The sequence below is a fragment of the Asterias rubens genome, chromosome 3 (assembly GCF_902459465.1).
Source record: "Asterias rubens chromosome 3, eAstRub1.3, whole genome shotgun sequence".
In the NCBI taxonomy this organism is placed as follows: domain Eukaryota; kingdom Metazoa; phylum Echinodermata; class Asteroidea; order Forcipulatida; family Asteriidae; genus Asterias; species Asterias rubens.
Window position 1 is genome coordinate 9,699,922 of NC_047064.1, and position 20,490 is coordinate 9,720,411.

At 38.6% G+C, this 20,490-nt stretch overlaps 1 protein-coding gene across 2 annotated transcripts in view; it reads left to right on the forward strand.

The window, feature by feature from the left end:
- Positions 1-20,490, forward strand: part of LOC117288123 (arf-GAP with GTPase, ANK repeat and PH domain-containing protein 1-like) — a 57,128-nt gene that overhangs the window by 28,893 nt on the left and 7,745 nt on the right. The window contains exons 5-11 of one of the 2 annotated variants that reach the window (XM_033768823.1): positions 4,082-4,087; positions 7,774-7,908; positions 10,098-10,414; positions 10,862-10,966; positions 11,927-12,031; positions 13,517-13,694; positions 14,142-14,300. In XM_033768823.1, coding sequence (XP_033624714.1) covers positions 4,082-4,087; positions 7,774-7,908; positions 10,098-10,414; positions 10,862-10,966; positions 11,927-12,031; positions 13,517-13,694; positions 14,142-14,300 — 1,005 coding nt within the window. The remainder of the gene's footprint in view (positions 1-4,081; positions 4,088-7,773; positions 7,909-10,097; positions 10,415-10,861; positions 10,967-11,926; positions 12,032-13,516; positions 13,695-14,141; positions 14,301-20,490) is intronic. The other variant, XM_033768824.1, reaches the window with a different exon arrangement.

Below are 20,490 nucleotides of genomic sequence, written 5' to 3' on the forward strand. Positions count from 1 at the left end.
TTTTTACTGTGTTTATCACACATTTAAATATGTCCACGTGATGCCCTCTCGGCCAATCAGAAATTGAATCAACTGCCCCGGGTATTTATGAATGTATTTACAAGTTTGTTGTGCAGATGCAAATCAACCTTGAACCAAACAAACAAACTTGAAGCACTCATACAATGTACAGTCGTTGCACATTATACTGATTGCTTAGAGACTTTCTTTTGGAGGTGTTATGCGATAGAAATGCAGTTGTTATTATTTTAATTATCCCATGCCCTTGTACGCGTTAAAGGAACACGTTGCCTTGGATCGGACGAGTTGGTCTATAAAAAGCGGTTGTAACCATTTTTTATAAAATGCATATGGTTGGAAAGATGTTTTAAAAGTAAAATACAATGATCCACACAAGTTTGCCTCGAAATTGCGTGGTTTTCCTCTTACTGCGCGAACTATCACGGTCGGCCATTTATGGGAGTCAAAAATTTGACTCCCATAAATGGCCGACCATGTTAGTTGACGAGGTAAAAGGAAAACCATGCAATTTCGAGGCATGTTTGTGTGGATCATTGTATTCTACTTTTACAACATCTTTCTACCCATATGCATTTTATAAAAAACAGTTACAAACGCTTTTCAAAGACCAACTCGACCGATCCAAGGCAACGTGTTCCTTTAATGCAATTCTGGCCCCCCAAAAAGAAAAAGATAATTAGTTAATATGCCCGACAAAAGGAAGAATGACCAGTGTATTGAATATTTCTATCGCAGCACATAATATTCCTTTCAGCTGACCATGCCCCCCTTTCACCAAGACCAGGAAGTCAACCTCGCCATGTTATGAACTCATCCCTCACAAAATTTGCCCCTCCCCATCCCTGCAAGGTCCTCTATGGCAGATGGTTCCTTCAATTGTAACCCGCAGTTTCATCTTGTCTACCCCCCCCCCCCCCCCTACTTCCATCTCATCATCTTTGGCTGGCATTTCAGCAGTTGGATACATTTCCTTAAGACTATGAGTCAGACTGCTTCAGAAACGGCTTCTCCCTTTTACTGAGTGCAGGCTGGCTGCGGAGAGCAGCGTTGCCATCTTGAAATGCGGTACTCTACTTTAAAGGGCAGGCATTGCCGTGAATGATTTCCCTTGTATATGGTATAATAGCAGAGCAAAATGCTACACAAGTTTTATCAGTTGCTACTCAAAAACTCAGTGCTGTTTTTATTTTTTTGCTGTGCGAAATTGATGGGACGAAATTGTTCCCTGCAATATGTTGAGCAATCACTCTGAATATAAATGTCATTGAATGATTTCGGTTAGAAGCCTATAGTATAAAGCGATAGTATAAAGCATTCCTGAGAATATTTCACTTTGAAGTAATGTGATAATAAATCATGTAAATGTAAAAAGATCTCAGTTTTTACATGTTTTTAGGCCCCAAAACTTGAAACTGAGAAGCTTTTACTGTCTGCTACGTTTCTCAGATTGTGTATTCCTATTGGGGATCATTTTCCTGTATTGACAAGACGTTCACTGCGGATTTTTGTCGATATCTCAAAAATATTATGTACATGTACATTTACTTTGACATGTACCTGTATAGGATAAAATCAATCGAACGATTCCAAATACCAAAGATATACCCTGCCTTAAAGGCACTGGACACTACTGGTAATTACTCAAAATGAACTTGTTAGCATAAAAATTACTTGGTAAAGAGCAATGGAGAGCTGTTGGTGTATCAAACACTGTGAGAAACACACTGTGAGTAACAAAGTTTTTGAGAAAGAGGTAATTTCTCACTCAAATATTTACAGGCCGAAGGGTGTTTTTTCTTTCATTATTCTCTTGCAACTTTGATGACCAATTGGGTCAGAATTTTCACAGATTTGTTTTTGTATGCAAATGTTGAGATACATGTACACCAAGTGAGAATACTGGCCTTTGACAATTACCAAGATGTCCAGTGCCTTTAAAGCTGGTCATAGTGTAGACTTCGTGGCTGCATTTGATCAAAGTAGGAGATGTCTGTTTTTGGGGTTCTGGAGTTCATCTTAAGTGCTTGGGTTAATCTTTGATTGCTTCATCCTGGCTGATTGTGAATGATGTGGATGGTGAATCGGGATGGCAATTATCTGTTTTGAAAGCAATGAAGCCCAGCAGTGCAATATTGTAGCTCAGAGAAAAGGTCATTCGTCTAAGATTCTAGGAAACCTAGTTTAAAAACAAACCTTTTTAAATGTCATTGATGTACAGTATGCACCGTGTGTTTTTGACTAGTATTTAACAAAAACTCCAACAAAACTTCCAAGACGAGGTGTAAAATCAGAATTGGCGTATAATCAGAATGAGTGTTTAATCAAAATTGGTGTAAAATCAGAATGGGTTTTGGTGTAAAAACAAAATGGGTATAAAATTCATTCAGGTGCAAACTCAGAGTGGGTAGTACAAACAGAATGGGTGTACAATCAGAACGGTGTAAAAACAGAATGTTTGCAAACTCGGGTGTAAAAAACAAAATGGGTATAAAATTCATACAGGTGCAAACTCAGTGTGGGTGTAAAAACAGAATGGGTGCAAACTCAGACAGGGTGTAAAAACAGAATGGGTGCAAACTCAGACAGGGTGTTAAAACGAAATGGGCAAAAAATTCATACAGGTGCAAAATTAGAGTGGGTGTAAAAGCAGAACAGTGTAAAATCAAAATGGGTGTACATGTTCTATCAAAATGGGTATAAAATCAGGACAGGTTAAATGTAGTTTTAATTACGTAAGATGTAGTTGTAACTGCTGGTTTAACTTCTTTGACTTCCACTTCTAGTTACATTTATCAGTTTTTGCCTCCGATTGATTATAATATTTCCACTGGATTCATGTAAATAAAACGCAGTCTTTGGTTATAATGGGCAAAGTCTGATTTGTTCATTCGCCGGACTCGTCTCCGTCTAAACCATCCAAAGGTCAAGTGAAATCTACAGGTGATAAATGGGTTTCCTTCGCTCGTTGGGAGCCCGAAGAGAATTGCATACAACAACCACGGACTGACGGAGACAACACACTAATTATGCTGCTGTTAATGCTTGGTTGCTGATTTGTGCGCTATTGATTCCGAAAGCGTATGCAATCTTTTGCGCTCATCACTGGGCTGTGCCGAGTGCTAAGGATGGACGAGTCGGAAGCTCTATCTAAGACATTCTTAGTGGTTTTATTATTCAATTGAAATATGGAAGACTGCTGGACTTGTCCCGTCATGAATTGGATAGCCCCCGTGCGGCTGCGATGCTAAAATCTCTGGCCTCTTGCCTGTGTAATTCAAGCCCGATTGTTCATTTTACGACTTTGTATACATTCAACTCTTGTGCTCAACGAAACTCTTGTACTCAATAAAATTGTCAGAATATTTTTTTTTTCAAAGTGATCAAATATTATGGTTGATGCTTGGCTAGACTGAACCACAATCCATTCGTCTATAAAAGTATTGAATGAACCATTGTGTCAACCAAACATGCCTGGACCGTTTGTATCTAAAAATGTCTAATCCCTTTGTACTGCAAATTAACATTACAAATAAAAAGACAGAGTCAAATGTTTGGTAATCATACGTGGAAGCGGCATTCATTCAATTTAATTTACATAGGGCCTACGTCTACATGTTAAGTACAAATTTATAGAGAAATGTTATATTTAAAAAACTGTTAACAAATATTTTTCAAAATAGACACAGTCTACATCTACATGTACATGTGAGTACATGTACATAATTAATGTACAATATACAGTTTCATTCAAAGATGTCAAAGTGTACTAATTTTAATTCTATAAAGGTACAATGTGCATTGCCTAACCCTTAGGACATCTAATGAGATCAAATGTCCAGGTTTGCACACCTGCACTGCATGCATGTTGCCGTGTACATCAGCACAGTAGGCCTACACGTTTGTTTTGTAGATAATGTACATGTATCACTCAGTACAAAGGCCTGCATTTGCCTGTCCTTACTCTATGATCATACATGTATAGTCCGAATAATGAAAATTAATTTTGTGGTTTTTAATCATCTTTCCATCTTTTGTTTGCATTCGTTCACACCCCTGGAAGGCAACGGTAAACAATAACAGTTTTTTTTTAAGAGCAGATGACATGATATGATCAGATATTTACATGTTGATGTGTGTCTAACTGTACGTGTGCGTGTTAACATTGTGAACTGATTTCATGTAAAGGTAATTAGTGATGTGATTGAACCGTTGTTCAACGGTGTTACATGTAATGTAAGTTGGAGGTCTGTGTATACATGTTTGCATGCCTAGATGCCCATTCCCCCCCCCCCCCCATTTTGTCGAAGAATTTTATCATTATGACAAGCCTGGACCAGACCGATCAATTAAGCTCCCCCCCCCCCCATTGCGTATTGATCAATCACAACCCAATGCGCAACCAAAAGTCTGACACTAGAAAGTTTGACATGTCTTCGCGTATGCTTGGCGCGCTCGACAGAACACGCAATATGGTCGCCCAATTTGTCTGCTAACCTGTGAAATACACAAAGGCTTAAGCAAGTTGTTCTGCTACAGTAAGCATGAAAATTTGCTTACCGTTAAGCAGCGCTGTGATTCTGGGCCCAGTCAGAAGGACCAGTCAGAATTGTCTCCAAGGGTCCAGCTAGCTACATGTATATCAGTGTGGAAAAGCATCACTATTTAGTATAAATTTTTAACTAAAGCCCATTTCATACTTCCTGCGAATGCAAATGTGATCAAATGTGGAAGTCACATATTCGCAAGGAATAATTCACAGGGGTAATGTTTAACACTCTCTTGCGAATATCACTGCGAAAATTTAAGTTGTGCATCGCATTCGCATTCGCAGGAAGAAAGTATGAACCTTAACTGGCTTACAATACATGTAACTGGTCCTGCTGGCCGGTCACTGAAAAAGTTAAGGGTAGTGCATACAAACTATTTAATCAGTTTTTGTTTTTGTTGTTTTTGTTGTTGCTTGCTTTGGGTCTGTCATGAATCATACATGTACTATATAATTTACGAAACCACTCAATCAAGGTCCCATTAAAGTGTTATGACACGGCCCTACAAATTGATCTCTTATAATTTCATTCAGCTTGGGGCAATTAAGGTATTACATTGTACTTATAGAACTAGGGGAAGGACAGTACTGCAATGTAACCTGACACATGAACATGTTGGAGTTCACACAGCTGAACGGTCCCATTGATTATAAATCACAAGCTTTTAAGACAGTTTAATTAAAACTTCACTTTGCACACAATGCATGGATAGTGAAGAGAGTTTTACAGGTAACTTATGGTTTATTACTGTAGGTTTGCAGTTTTTGTTTTGCTTTAAAGACACTGGACACTATTGGTAATTGTCAAAGACCAGCCTTCTCACTTGGTGTATTTCAACATACATGTATGCATAAAATAACAAACCTGTGAAAATTTCAGCTCAATTGGTAGTCAAAGTTGTAAGATAATAATGAAAGAAAAAAACACCCTTGTCACACTAAGTTGTGTGTTTCAGATGCTTGATTTTGAGACCTCAAATTCTAAATCTGAGGTCTCGAAATCAAATTCGTGGAAAATTACTTCTTTCTCGAAAAACTACATCACTTCAGAGGAAGTCATTGCTCACAATGTTTTATACTATCAACCTCTCCCTATTACTCATTACTCATTTATGCTAATAATTATTTTGAGTAATTACCAATAGTGTCCACTGCCTTTAATTGTTGATCAAGTTTAAGACACAAAAGACAAAGTGGATGATTATGATTATTACTTACAAATGAAAATGTTTTTAAAATCATGAGTGTTGATCTGATTCCTCAGTAACTCCAAAATTTAAACCAAATCCATTCACCAGAGAAATGTTTCTGTATGAAATGCTGTTAAAGGCAGGGTCATACATTGTTAAGCTTGGTTACTAATCGAAAAGTTAATGACAAGAAAAACAAAAGAAAAATTTACAAGAACTTGTTTGGTGAGAAGCACTGCAGCTATTGCTATTACAAACTACTTCCCTTCAAAGTGATTTTTCACCCAAAAACATTTGAATCTGAGAAACGATTCATGCGTGAATCGTTTCTTCGCAAATGCTGCAGCCGGAGATGCAATTGGCACCCACTGTCACCTCTCTAAACGTGGATTGGTTTACAGTTCTTGCGAAAATATATATATATTTTTTTTAATGCCGTTATCTCAGCAAGTACCATGTAGACACTTCACTCTGCTGAAACTTTCACATGTGACTGGTATTGTATTTATCTGTATAATTTAGCCTAAAAATCAGCATAACATGGACAAATACCAATTTATGATTCTACCTTTAAGGATACAACTGAAAAAGGTCGTTCTCCTCTTTCTGTATACATCAGGGATATTCAACTCAAACTTTTGTCTGAATTCAGACTCTCTTGGTAATCAAAATGTGGTGTCCCCCCCCCCTAAATAAGTCATGCTCTTTGGTCTACTTCTCTAGTACTGAGAATAATACATGTTTCTCAAAAGCTTCTTGGAATCTATTATTCCAGGGGTGATCAAAATGTGCAGTTTCTCTCCTTTTAATGTACACTGTATATCCAAAGATCTGGACCCCAGTTTCAGACTCTTTTGTTGTCATTTCTGACTCTCATCCCTGATTACACAAGTGTATTCTGTTATATAGGATTTGAGGCATTGCATGGTGAGGTTTCAATATATATTTGGTTTGCGGTAACACCATGTGTGTATCTACTTGCCAGGTAGAGTTGTTCTTAGGGAACTGTCTTGCTTTATTCTACTGCCGTGGAGTAGATAATCGGAGGGTCGGGAGACTTCTCAGTTCTGAAAAGAACTGTCCTGTTTTTTTTAACTGAAAAGAACTGTCCTGTTTTTAGTTAAAATACAGGACAGTTCTTTTCAGAACTGAGAAGTCTCCCGACCCTCCGATTATCTACTCCACGGCAGTAGAATAAAGCAAGACAGTTCCCTAAGAACAACTCTACCTGGCAAGTAGATACACACATGGTGTTACCGCAAACCAAATATATATTGTATTCTGTTAATCTAAACATTTGGGTGGTTATATTCATGTATGGATCCAATTAACAATAATGACACCTGTCTTCAGTTCCTGGTTGTATTTTAGTCGACACCTCAGGCTCCTGGGCTTTCCTGAGGTGAAACAATAGTGAGAATGTTGAACTCCTGAAGGTTAACGGAAATTGAGTCCCTTCAAGGCAAACATAGCACATGTCTTTCCTCATGTGATGTTGTAGAATCCATTAGTACTTGTCAAGTGTTGAGTGTAGGCCTTAAGGTGGTGTCTTCTCAGGAATTGTCCTGTCTTCAGAATTTTTTCCAAAACCTCCTTGAGCCTTCACATTTTCTTGAAAGAGGTAAAGCAAACCAAAAAGGGGAAAAAGAAATAGTGAACATTGTTCAATCGTTATAGTATAGGGGCTTTTTTGTTCAGGGGTTGTCTTCTCTGGATTCATCCTGTCTATAGGATTTTTCTGAAAACCTCATTGAGCCTTCAAGTTTTCTTGAAAGAGGTAAAGCAACCAAAAGCAGGGAGAAAGAAATAGTGAACATTGTGTCTAAACCTGTAGATTTGTATTTGTGGTGAAACGCATGAGTCTGTAAACCTCCTAAATTGTAATACCTGAGAGATTCTGGGTCGAGATTAAAGGGGGACCAAAACTTGCAAGCCTTTTTTACAGGATTGAAAGCTCTCAGATTAATGAATAATCACGCATTACTTTTCTTGTTTTTGTATTTTTCAAACATTCAGATACTGTCAGTCAGAACACACCGAGGGTCATCGACGACTCAAGAGCAAGGAAGCTAGCAGCTGACCTCAAGAGATGTCCTTACTACGAAACATGTGCAATGTATGGTCTCAATGTGGATAGAGTCTTCCAAGATGGTGAGTTTAGTGGGCGTGTTTTTACTATGAAATATGTGCAATGTATGGTCTCAATGTGGATAGAGTCTTCCAAGATGGTGAGTTTAGTGGGCGTGTCTTTAGTGGGCGTGTCTTTATTATGAAACATGTGCAATGTACGGTCTCAATGTGGATAGAGGTTTCCAAGAGGGTGAGTTTAGTGGCTTGGTCAACTCAATGGCTCTGCAGCATTGGCTGCAGCTACAATGCAGTGGCTTTGGCTATGTGGCAACATTGGCTTTGCAGTGTCAATGGCTCTGCACCATTGGTAGCGGCTACAACACAGTGGCTTAGGTTTTGAGGCAAAGCTGGCTATGCAATCTCATGGCTCTGCACCATTGGCTGCGGCTAGCTATAATGAAGTGGTTTAGGCTGTGCAGCAACATTGGCTATGCAGTGTCAATGGCTCTGAACCATTGGCTGCGGCTACAATGTACATGTAGTGGCTTCGGCTATGTGGCAATGTTGGCTATGCAGTGTCAATGGCTCTGCACCATTGGCTGCGTCTACAAGAAGTGGCTGAGGTTATATGGCAACTTAAGCTATGCAGTGTACAAGACTCTGCATCATTGGCTGCGGCTACAATGCAGTGGCTTAGGCTATGTGGCAACTTTGGCTATGCAGTATCAATAGCTCTGCAGCATTGGCTGCGGCTACAGTGCAGTGACTTGGGCTATGTGACAACATTGGCTTTGCAGTGTCAATGGCTCTGCACCATTGGCTGCGTCTACAAGAAGTGGCTGAGGTTATATGGCAACTTAAGCTATGCAATGTAAAAGACTCTGCACCATTGGCTGCGGCTACAATGCAGTGGCTTAGGCTATGTGGCAACTTTGGCTATGCAGTGTCAATGACTCTGCACCATTGGCTGCGTCTACAATGAAGTGGCTGAGGTTATGTGGCAACTTAAGCTGTGCAGTGTCATTGGCTCTCCACTATTGGCTGTGGCTACAAATGCAGTAGCTTAGAACTAGTAACTTTGGCTATGCAGTTGTTATTTTGCTCTGCGCCATCAATTGGCTGCCCTTCATGTTCCCCTGGGTCTCACACTCTTTTAACAGTGCAGTCTAATCCTTCCAGCGGGCTCTAAGAAATGGAACAGTGAAGCAGATTGTTCATCAGTTTACTCAGCCAGCCACGGTCTGTAAACCAGGCCTAGGGCTGTGCTTAGTTATATGAAGGCAGCACAGTCTATTCCATGCACCAGTTATGTAGGCCATAGGGACATATATATTATGAGTCCCACTGGTATTGCATATTGTACATTCTATGCACCATTTGTAGTATACACAGATTTGACACAGACGGCTAACTTGGGCCTGCAAATAATATAGACATCTGCATGTATGCACAATGCTTTTCATTTTATACGTTGAATTCACTTTTTGGAGAAGGGTTGCCATTGACTGAAAGATTCGTATTGCCAATAATGTCTTCTTTGCGATGAGGAACATTTACGTACATACATTTTACACATCATATTATTTACAGAGCTCAAATTTACGCTGGACTGTAGGCCTGAGGCCAGTGGTTGCAGTGTCGAGCCAAAGTACACAATTCAAGTCCGGCAGTCTTGTATTTTTTCAATTAAATACAGACATGATAGTCTTCTTGCGTTAGTCTGAATTCTGAGTTTTTTTGCCTGTGGAAAAATCAGGAAAAAAATATGATTAAACTGCTTGGAAAGTCTGGTAACAGCCTCCACTACACTGTATGTGTACATTAAGGTCAGTATTCAGTATGGCTGACCGTGTTAGTCGACAAAGTAAAAGGAAAACCGTGCGATTTCGAGGCATGTTTGTGTGGATCACTGTATTCCACATTTACAACATCTTTCTACCCATATGCATTTTATAACAACAGTTACAAACGCTTTCAAAGACAAACTCGACCGATCCAAGGCAACGTGTTCCTTTAAATGCATGTTGTCTCAGGATTCAGGAATTGTTCTTTCATTTTGACACTGGTCTTGTGCAGCGGAAGTTGATACTTGTTCTTAAACATGGCAACATAATCAGACGAAAAAGTTGTGTAATCATACAAAACCAAATCAAATTGCAAGACTGTTTTGCCATCTTTTTCCAATTATGAATTGTTCCTGTAAGAGTTACATTGTTGAATTCAAATGAAGTTTATACTGATTGGATATTTAAATATTTGATCTGTTGCAGCTGCTCAAATAATCCAAGAGCGTAAGCATCAACACTTCTTGTCGTTGGGTCCTCTGTCAACATCAAGCTCCTCCCTACCCAGCACCCCACACTCCGTCCGAAGTAACAACTTTGGCATTCCAGGACCTTACCCCCAGGGCTCCAACACGGCACCCAGTACTAATCATTCAAATAGCGGAGCGCCCCCAACGCCGACTGCTGGGCGCAGGAATCTGAGCGGCGGGAGTCGGGAGGGGAGTCGGGACTCCTCGCAGCCCAGTCCGAGTAGCACGCCGAATTTCACGCGGAAATCGAGGCGGAAGTCCAACTTATTTACGGTAAGGCTGCCGCAAGTTATGGTCATGTTCCCTGTGTTTGATAGTAATAATGATTTCTGGTTTTGTTATATCCAAATGGAGGCCAGACTATTTTTGCTGTTGAGCCTCAGTGTCGTTTTATTGACTTTAATGGGAGAACAAAATCAAGATACATGTAGCCTCAGCTAAACTATTTGCGAAAAAAACAAAACAATTTTATCCATTGGTAGAGACCAAAGTTGATTTTACTCAAATCCATTAGTTAGCATTCATTTCGGATAATTTTTTTGATTTGTTTCAAATGAATTTATTACATGTACAAATGTTTTTCCTCGTTAAAATTGTATACACACATTAAACATTCAGAGTATCGCATGATCATTCATGTCTGCAGCTGAAAGTGACATCCACGGCCAGTTTGTGTTTTCTCGGAAACAAAATAATCAATTGTTTTTCTTCTAATTACAGCAACCAGGAAAAGGAAACAAAGTGACAGAAACCAAAAACGGAGCTGAACCCGTCCCGCGGCCCTCGCATGGTATAGGCAGTGGAAGGAGTATACCAATAATGCAGGTAATGAATGATATCCTCACGGTATGGTGTCACTATATTGCACTACATTAATGAGCACCTGAAACTAAACGTGTAATTTGACTCAAAACCAGGGCCCAGTTTCATAGAGCTGCTTAAGCAGAAAATATTGCTTAGCAATTGGCTGCTAAACAGAAATAAGCAGGATACCAGTCACAAATTGTACTTGTGGCATGATAGTTTAGCTGGTAACCTTATTCTGATAAGCAGTATTTTGTTGTGCTTAGTTACTAGTTCTGCTTGGGCAGCTCTATGAAATTGGGCCCTGGCTGGTCCACCAATGGTTGACCACTGTGGTCGACCATTTGGAACCAGCCTGAGGTTTCATGTATGGTCCCGGTAGCCTGTTCCATGCTACAACATGTAAAGTGCCGAAGGGAACTAGTGACTTTGTAGTGAAAATGCAGAAGGCAATTGGAGTGTTGAATACCAAACCAATGGTTGACTAGACTTCCAAATGTGTCGTTCAAGGGAATACATCACTGCGCTTGGACGTTGGTAGTCAGTGGTCAATCATGGGTCGACTAAAAAGTGCACACTCGAACCTGGGCATACTATTGCTATTACTGTGGCAAGTTCATTGCGTCTGTGGCTATTTTAGGTTGTCATAGTCGAGCGGTTTAGAGAATCAAATTTAAGTTTTGGTGGTTTTATCATCGGGGTGTGGGTTCAAATCCCGGTCGAGACACTTGTGTCTTGAGTAGTACTCTTCATTATAATTGCTTCTCTTCACCTACAAATGTAGGGATATAAATGGGTACCTGCTGTGGCATTTATGGACATTTAGTAATTAGTTTGAAACTTTCATGGATGCTGAAACGTATGGTAATTTTTTTCTAAAATAAGTTTTATTTGTCAGTACCTTTTTTTACTCAGATAACTGAAAAACTAAAAGCGGTTCAAAATATTAATTGTTTTTTATTTCTCCTTGTGTCCGATCAGGGCTTGCTGTACAAAAGAAGTAGCAAATCCCTGAACAAAGAGTGGAAAAAGAAATACGTGACGCTATGTGACGATGGCAAGCTGACCTACCATCCAAGCTTACATGTGAGTACAAGTAGAAGTGCTCAACTGAACCAACTGCAACGCATAAAAAAATACCGCTGTGTGGCTGATAGGTGGCTGCACAGAGATGCGAGCGTATTGACCAATCACAACGCAACGAAGGTCTGACAAATCAAGTCCGACATGCGTGCGCGTATGCTTGGCGCGCGCGGCAGAGTTGTGCAGAAAGGCATTGGAGAGGCTTGCGTGTTCTTGCACACATGTGCATTGTGGGCGGAGCCTAATGGATCGGTCTATTCCTCCTATGTTGCAGGACATGTTTTGTGGAATGCTCTTCCAAACAGCATTAAAGAAAGCATCATCTTCAAGAAGTTGTTTGGACTCATGTTTTTGCATAACCAATTGTTTTGTTTTTTGTTGTTTCATATATTTTGCCTTTGTACATGTACATGTACACGTATTTGTTCAGTAAAGTTCTTTGACCTGTGAGTAAGCGCCATATAAATATACAATGTATATAGAAGTGAAAGTGAAATCCTTTCTTCAGCTACAAATAACAAGGATCTGAGATGATATCAGATGGTTCACACAAAGTTCCGCTATGATCACCAATGAATTATGTTTGTCAATTAGCAGTCCACACTAAACTAACCTACACTACACTGTAACCACCAAAAGAACGGTAACCTGAAATACAACGCAGAAAGTTAAGACATTTGATCCAAGATTAAGGTGTTCACTTTTTTCTTTGAGACAGACTTCATGCTTCGTTCTTTTTTGGTGAAAATGGATGTGTGTTTCTGTTTAAAACAACTTTACACAAGATATATAGCATCTTAATCCTTTATAGACAGTTCGTTTCTGTATAATCATCACAAAACACAGAGACATTGTTAAATATTGTCTAATTTTTTCAGTGAAAATTTTCACAGTAACAATATGAAATAGAACATTTTGTTTTGTGTTAAAGACAGTGGACACTATTGGTAATTGTCAAAGACCAGTCTTCTCACTTGGTGTATCTCAACATGCATAAAATAACAAACCTGTGAAAACTTGAGCTCAATTGGTCGTCGAAGTTGCGAGAAAATAATGACAGAACAAAACACATTGTCACACGAAGTTGGTGCTTTCAGATGCTTGATTTCGTGACCTCAAATTCTAAATCTGAGGTCTCGAAATCAAATTCATGGAAAAGTACTTCTTTCTGGAAAACTAGAGCCGTTTCTCACAATGTTTTATCGACCTCTCCCCATTACTCGTTATCAAGAAAAGTTTTATTCTAATAATTATTTTGAGTAATTACCAATAGTGTCCACTGCCTATGTAATGTATGTTAACATACTGCATTGGAAAATTTCATATCTGGACAAGACCTTTGCTTTGACATCTTTATGTGAATGGAATAAGGTCAAACCTTGCAGTTATTGTGGCCGCCATGGGTATTTTTGTACAAGCCGCTTGTGGCCACTATGGTCTATAAAGGGTTGAATGCTCTCCTCAACCTGTCTATGATTTAACCCACAGGACTACATGAACAACATCCACGGCAAAGAGATCTTGTTGATGAACACCACAGTCAAAGTTCCTGGTAGGAGGCCACAGGTTGTCCGTAATAACCCTGGTGGGTCACCGAGCAAGAACGCCCCCGGATCCAATGGAATCTCCAACAATATGCGTGCAATGACGATATCGGGGCATACAGGTATTGTAGAATTCAAAATGGGAGGCATAACGAAAGGTCATTTCAGGTCAAGTGGATTCGGAACCGAGAAAATTTGTGTTTTCAGTTGGTTGGATTCCCGTTTGTACTCAAAAAGACAACCAAAGGAAGACCAAATAAACACATGAAGAAAAGCATTGGCACTGCAACAATGCCGAGCTCAAATTTGTGGGGAAAATCCACACAACGTTTCTCATATTCTTATTTTGGGATAAAAACTTATATCTTTTTTCGCAACTATAATACTTCAAAGTGAAATGATTCTCTAGCTGTTGTACTTAAACAAAGTAAGATTTTATTGCTATTAATTTTAAGAGTGATAATCAAACATGTACTTTCCTTTTAAGATAATCTTTCCTGCCATCTTTTTATCACTTAAACCTCATATATATCATATTGTCTCCTTCCCTGCTGGGCCTTTTTTTACAGGCGGGAATATGCACGCTAACCAAGCAGCATTTGCCAAAGACGGCGGGGTCAACTTCCACTCGTTCAAGGAGAGGCAGGAGATTAACGCTAAGTCCACGTCCCTACCGAGGGATGCCGTGTGGGACTCTGTGGTCATCTCCAACTCATCCGTTACCCCAGGTAGGCAAACTGACTCGTGTTCACTCAAAGATTGTAAAAATCCATGTAAATTTAAGTTAAAGATGCTATGTCAGATTTTTGGCCGATTTGACCTTTGACCCAAAAATTTTGATTTAAAATTCAATAGGTATTTTGATGTGGGTTGAAAAAGTTAGAAGCTTTCATTTGAGCCATTGCTCGAAAAAGTCCAACAATTATTAGTAGCAGTGAAATAATGTACTCAAAATTAGTTTTTGTCGGGATCCTGACAATATATCACGTGACCAATTCTTATGTGTTTTATAAGAAACGTTTTAAATTTTTGTCATGGTTCCTGACCATTAAAAGTAAAAGTTAAACTTTTTTTCGTTAGAGCGGGTGATACTTTTTGAAATACCATTCTCTCAAAAAAATCTATTTTTTAATGTATGGGGCCAAAAATCTGACATACATGTAGCATCTTTAAGTATATTTTTTCAGAGCAGCCTCAATATTTTGTTGTCAGTCAGACGGCTGACTTGCATATCCACCCAGGGCAATTCTCAAACCTTGGGAAAACTTCAATGTTCGAACTACCACCGCGTGCAAAGTACACGCTGCTCTAAAAAAGTACAGACATGAAGGCTGGTTCATACTCGCTGCGTTTCCACTGCGTACGCAGTGCGCGGAGCCCAAGCCGGAGACGAAGCCAAAGCCGGGGTTTCAAAAAGGCCCCTGGATAGTCTTATGTCAAGCGTGCACAGACATGCTCCTTATCGAGCATAAAGAGGGACAGATGGTACTGGATTTTATCCTCGCAAGCTCCCTTTTTCCGATAGTTACTTTGTAACGCCTAGTTCCAGACTTTTGCAATTTTGTTCAGACAAATGTGGCTTACAAGAATGAGCAGGCTGCCACCATTGCTTCTCATTGTATGAGGATCAATAGATTATGAAAGTGTGAGCATTCCGAAATTCCAAAAAAATTATGGCAGGTTGTCGGTGACTCAATTATACATGTACGTATACCGATATTTTCTCACAAGAGAACAACAAACCTTAGTGCTTATTATGAGAACAACAAAATTATGCTAAGTATAAGGTTACCTGCCAAAATACCAATTCGCATACAGGTACATGTACCATCTGTGACTGGTATCCTGCTCATTTTTGCTTAGCAGACAATCGTTAGTCAATATGTTCTGCTTTTAAAGTAGCACAACGAAATTAGGCCCTGGTATTTTGATGACAAGCAATTTGGCCAGCTGACCACCCGGAGGGCAGACCTAAGTGTCATGCTTGGATGGGTGTTCATGGTAACCCAATTGTAACTCCCCCCCCCCCCCCCCCCCCCAAAGGAACTCACAACTCACAAGACGCAGCTACTGGCTTTCAAATCAAAGTCACCGTTTGTGTAAAAGGAAACTGACCTGTTCTGCCCACATAAATACATGTAACAGCTAGAATTAGACCTTTTCTCACAAGATTAGGAATCTCTGAGCATTTTAACTTTGGACTCTCGGGTAGTGTCAAGTAAAATTTAGCAAAGTTGTTTACCTCCCAAGGGTTAATTGGAACTCAAGTCCTTTGTCATTTCTTATATTATTGAATTACTATACTAACCAGGCGTTTAGTATAACAGAGGGTTTTGCAACAGTAATAAATTGAACAAAGTAATAACTGACTTTCCAAATCTTCTAAAACCAAAACATTGAACAGCAACTCAACTGGGACATTTTGATTTGTGACAGAAATTCCTGCTTTATAAAAGTAAGCATCTTTCACAAAATAATGTCAAGGTTTGTATTTGTATAAACTTTTACCTTTTTTGAATGCCTCAACTGACTCAATACAAAGGCCAACAAACTTGAAAAAACAATTCCGCAGATTCTACTACCAGTTTGGAAAAAAAAGATAAAGATCTTGATGCCATTTTTGTACATGTACTTGTACTGGCAGGAGATCAAAATTTAATTTCAACTCCAATTTTGTATTTGTTCTTTTATTTTAATGGTTTTCAATTCAAAGGCTAGTTGCATGATGAAAAATTCTAATTTGCACAGGGCATATACATGTAGCGTACTTCATGTATCTTATCCCTTTCCGGCTGATATAAGAAAGCGGACCGTTTAAAGGTCCCCGAAGCACCAAACTAACATTAGCTTTTCGCACATTTAGAATTGCCAAAGTTTGATTTCAGCACTGCATGAGTAGCTTCTCAACTATTTTGCAAAGCTACATGTTAGTAATGATAGGACTGAATTGATGCTGTAAAATAAAACTTAATAATAAATAAAAATAGTAATCAATAAAATTGCATCGTACAACTGGCTGATGAATGACCTGCTTAATGCCAAATGGTTACAAACGCTTTTCAAAGACCAACTCAACCGATTCAAGGCAACGTGTTCCTTTAAGTTACCATGGTACTGTTAACTCATGATAATTCATGTTATTCATTGTCCACTGTAGTAACTTTCCATCAACAGCGCTTTTTGGTGTAAAATGTGAATGCATCCCCCTCTGGCAAACAATGCTCTGTAACCACACACAAAATACATGGCGTGGCTTTCCAAATGGCAGCACGTTGTTTAGTTTTTGCAATGAGACTTTAATATAGAGAAGAGTTACATACTTATTAGACATGTTGATTGACTTTTAGATTGGCCAATGCATGGAGGTGCAAAGCCCAATGGGTTGTTCTGTTCAAATAATTATTCACGACCGTCGAGTACAACAAAAATTCTGAGCTGGCTTACCCGCATCAACTTCGTGAATAAGACGTACATGTACTACATGTAGGTCAGGGATGAGATTGTTCAGACTTTTGGGCTGAACTCAGACTTTTTAAATGTATGTCGGCCTGGTGAAGAAAATCAGACAATATTTTTTTCCACAAATAAAGAAATCCTGCTCGTTTGTCTACTTCTCTAGTGCTTTGGATACTGTTTCAAAAAGCTCCTTGGAATCTATAACCCCAGGGGTTACCAAACGGTAGAAATGGCATCATTTCAACATACCTTTGAATTTGTATCCAAAGCTTTAGACTTTTTCGTTAGTAATGACTCTCACCCCTGGTAGGTGGATCCTATTGTTTGCATATAGTCATGTGTTCTGTTTGTCATTTTTATTAATTTATTAATTTTCTTGTGTCATATATCCTTGTATAAGAATTACTAAACCTTCAGATGGTTTATATTCTTAATAATCATTAAAAAAAAGGTTTACATGGCGCAATGTAAAGGAAAAGGCCTCATACTTTGAAACCGTAGTTCCATAAACCTTGCAGGAAAAATGCTGAATGCTGAAGTGCCGTAAGCATCACTGAGTGACGAATATGAGCGCTAAACATGTATAAGATGCATTTTTTTACACCCAATCTTTGTAACAACATGTATGTGAATATGAATGAATTCTACCCAAAGCAAGTTTAAAGGATTCGGGTACTTTTTTACAATGTCCACAGATTTACATTAAACTTACAGGGTTTGAAGATATTGATAGTGGAAAGCTTCCCTTCAAATATTACTAAACTGAGATTGTGTAGTGTTTGAGAAATGAGTAAAACAAGTCACAAAATAATTTTTGTCTCAGGAAGACGAATAATTAGTTTAGCATGTAAAATCCCATTAACCAGTTATGATGTTATACCAAAACCATAGCATTACTGGTTAATACGTTTTTACATGCTAAAACTGAGACGAAAGTTATTTGTTTAACTCATTTCTCAAAAACTAAAGCACCTCAGTAAGTAATATTTCAAGGGAAGCTTTCTACTATCATAATCTTCAAACTGTGTAAGTTTAATGTAAATCTGTGACATTGTGTTTTGTGTTAGAAAAAGGTACATACGTAGACCCTTTAAACCACAAATGCTCACTAATGATTATCAACTTCTTATTCTCGCATGTGGTGTCCCGGTTTCTACTATTATTCCCACTTTGGTAAGGCCAACAGTTTTTTATACTCTGCACAGTGTTTTTTATTTTAAGGAAGATCTTTGGCATCATGTCTGAGCGTGAGACGGGAACGGCATGTGGTTTGATTTTGTGTTTACTGAAATGAAACGCCGGAACGAGTGAATTTTCTTTAGAGTGATTTTGAAATTAAGCATGACCGGGATGAGCAATCTAGCGTTCACTTCATCTTTTTATTTATTATTTATTGATCATTACCATCTGAATCCAGGATCCATTGCTACAAATGTCACCTGCGTTTATATTTTGAATATTATTGTTAACTTATTTGCCATAATAGTACAAAACAAAATACAAGACAATATACCCCGAGATGGGCAAGGGACAACACAAGCAAATACATACTACATGTATGATCCGCAGATCTGTTGCCCCCACATCTTTACTATTACAAAGGAATCGAAGAGTATTGTTATTTTGACGAATACTACCATCCCAAATTTATTTTGTTTGAGATAAACAATTAAGGGGGTCACCACAACAAAATGTGTACAGTATCTCCCGAGGTGGTACATATGTAGCTATGCTCGATTTTGAAATTATTAAAACATTGTATCTTGTACACAAATAACCAAGTCTGCACCGATGTTTTACACTATACATTATTATTGTGCATTATTGTGCTACAACGTTTTTGCAAAATCGAGATGTAGCATTTTTGTTCTGACCCGACAAGTTTATCTGTGGACCAATCATAAACACTGTTAATGTTTTTGTACATGTTTTAAAATGCTAAATATTGTTGTCTGGCCAAGCAAAATTTTTAGATTTTTGTTCAAATGGGTACTATCCCATAATTTCGAAGTTCACAAATTGTTTCAGATAATTTCAGATAATTATCAATGTGTTTTATGTGCACAATGGTACAGACACTGTTCAATTAGTTAGTAAGGTTTTATTTTCAACCACTTTGAGCTAGTTGTTTAAAGACAAGTTTTTCTATAGACTGGACTTTAACCTGCAACCTCCAGATTGCTTGCTGTCCTCTTCCAACTGAGCTATCCAGCCCTATGTTAGGGGAGCTCCCCATTTGTGTCTCTGTGTGATTTTTTTTTTTTAAAGGCAGTGGACACTATTGGTAATTACTAAAAATAATTATTAACACAAAAACTTACTTGGTAATGAGTAATGGGGAGAGGTTGATATTATGTGACATTGTGAGAAACGGCTCCCTCTGAAGTGACGTAGTTTTCGAGAAAGAAGTAATTTTCCCCGATTTTGATTTCGAGACTTCAAGTTAAGAACTTGAGGTTTCGAAATCAAGCGTCTGAAAGCACACAACTTTGTGTGACAAGGGTGTTTTTTTCTTTCATAGTTATCTCGCAACTCCGACGACCAATTGTGTTCAAATTTTCACAGGTTTGTTATTTCATGCATATGATGAGATACAGCAAGTGAGAAGACTGGTCTTTGACAATTACCAAAGGTGTCTAGTGTTTTTAACAACTACTGGTCGCGCGTGATAGGCTTTTGGGTTGAACACACCCAAATAAATCAGAATTTCAAAAAACTAGTAGCAGGTTTACCTTAAATAAAGTACAGTGTATGTAGTGTACACTGTGCTGAAATCCTTCAGAGTCTTGTCAAGTCTTGAGTACAAATAATAATAGTATGCATATACCATTCTAAGGTTTGTGTTCTAACTCATCTTTAAGGAAATGATTTACATACTGACATAGCACAGTGGTTGTCGAAGTATGACTAACACACAATAACAGCATGGAGTGCATTGCCGTTCAATTAATTTGTTTGGGGTTACTTATCGTGTGAACGCTTCAAAGAATTTGCCAATTACTCATCAAAGGTGTTGTTTGTTGTTTGTGTTTTATGGGGGTTTTGTTTAGGCCTTGAGACTAAAGAAGATATTACCAAATTATATTGTTCCATTTTCTTAACTTATATATATGGTATTCAGTTGGGAATTGCCCTACAAGTTAATGACCCGGGCCCAATTTCATAGAGCTGCTAAGCACCCAAATTTGCTTAGCATGAAATTTCTTTCTTGATAAAAACAAGGTTACCAAACACATTTCCATTTATTGCATATTGCTTGTTACTGGCATTCAGCTGTTGTTTCCTTATCCTGAAAATCACGTGAAAATTTGGTTGGTTGTCATTATCAAGTCAAAAATTTCATGCTAAGCAAATTTGTGTGCTTAGCAGCTCTATGAAATTGGGCCCTGAAACTGATTTGGTATAGAGCACTAGAGAGCTCTTGATAATTCAGCACCTTGAACACCCATCAGGGTGGATATG